At 56.1% G+C, this 1,489-nt stretch overlaps 1 protein-coding gene across 1 annotated transcript in view; it reads right to left on the bottom strand.

The window, feature by feature from the left end:
- LOC104495074 (olfactory receptor 14C36-like) overlaps positions 1–154 on the bottom strand; it is a 1,386-nt gene extending 1,232 nt beyond the window's left edge. The window contains exon 1 of the mRNA XM_010137995.1: positions 2–154. Within this exon, the coding sequence (XP_010136297.1) occupies positions 2–154 (153 nt within the window). The remainder of the gene's footprint in view (position 1) is intronic.
- Between the last annotated feature and the right edge of the window lie 1,335 nt (positions 155–1,489).

Raw genomic sequence — 1,489 nt, 5'->3', positions numbered from 1 at the left:
GGTGGTGGCAGGCGATGGTGGTGATGATGAGGCCGTTGGCCAGGAGGGCAGCCAGGGAGATGCCCAGGAAGAGCCCAAAGTGCAAGAGCTGCAGCTGCTGCATGTCTGCGAATGGCAGGAGGAGGAAGTGTGTGATGGAGCTGCTGTTGGGCATCTTCTTACTTTGTCCAAAGGGCCTGGTCAAGGAGGAAAGGGCAGTGACAAGTGAGGAGAGTCTTCTCTGAAGAAAACCTATTCTATTTCTCAGCGAATCTGCACAAAAGAGCTGCATCGTTGCAGATGTCCTTGGTGCAGCTCCCAGACCTGAGCTCTGGTGGTGCTGCTTGGAACGTAGCGGGAGGCAAGAGACTCTCCTGGGAAGGAGTCAGTCCTGCTGTGCAGCAGTAGCTCAACAGGAACCAGGAGGGATCTCAGGGTAAATCTCCTCAGGAGGTTGAAGAGCTTTCCAGCGTTGTCCTTCCCAAGTCACCTGACTGCAGAAGTGAGCTGCAGGTTTGTTTCTTTGCTCCTCTTCCCCGCTCCCATCTGAAGAGCGTGTTTTGAAGGCAGCCTCGGCATTTCTGCTGCAGAACGAGTGCTCTGCTGAGAGCTGGGAGAGGTGAAGGGACAGACCTTAGTGCAGATGGAGCAGAGCGCCTCTCTCCATGTCTTGCTCCCAGCTCGTACCGTGTTGGTCTGGATGATGATCACACTCAGGTGTTCCCCTGAAAGGAGGTTGGATGCTTCTGGGAAGAGGCGAATCCCATTTCAAAGTGCAGATGACCTCTGCACTCCCCTCCCCAGGGAAGAGCTGTGCTCTTCTGGATGCCCTGAAAATAGGGGGTCCTTAACGGCTGGCCAGCCTTATCCCCATGCCATGGGCTGATGTGACCAAAGCCCCACAAGGGGGCTTGGCTACCTTGCACCCCTGGACACATGCGCATGGCAGGGCCTGAAGAGTCAGCTGCTGAGCTGCAGCTGAAACCCCCTTTCCAAAACCAAAAGCAGCAGCACCAGAGAAGGGTGGAGAAACAAGGAGAAATGCCCAACTCCACACACTTGGTGCTTCCCGCAGACACCTCCTGGCAGGCAGGCACTGGCCAGGGCCGTTTGTGTGTCGGCAAATCCTAAGGAGCTGGTCAGGTTCATCCTGAACAGCTCATGAAGGTGATTCTAGTGCTCTCTGTAGAAAGCAGAATGCGTGAAGAGGCTTTATCAGGTTCCTAGAGAACCTGCGGACAACTCACGGTGATGCTGTAGGAGCCTCGGTCACACACGGAGGACTGAAAGAACCGGCACCGTTCCCCACTACTGCCACCGCAGCAGGAAACTGGAAACACCTTTACCCAGGACAGCGCCTGCCTTGATGTGCTGCTTGAAAAGTCCCTTTGGCAGTGCCCTGGTAGTGATCTGGAGCTGTGAGCAGCCCTGACCCATGCAGCAGCCTCTCAAGAGCAGAAGGACCCTGCCATGATGGGGGTCACTCCTTCCACCCCCAGCTTCTCCCCCC

Source organism: Buceros rhinoceros, unplaced genomic scaffold (assembly GCF_000710305.1).
Source record: "Buceros rhinoceros silvestris isolate BGI_N320 unplaced genomic scaffold, ASM71030v1 scaffold11076, whole genome shotgun sequence".
In the NCBI taxonomy this organism is placed as follows: Eukaryota; Metazoa; Chordata; class Aves; order Bucerotiformes; family Bucerotidae; genus Buceros; species Buceros rhinoceros.
The sequence above is the reverse complement of the archived record's forward strand: the minus strand, read 5'-3'. Positions and strand labels throughout refer to the sequence as shown.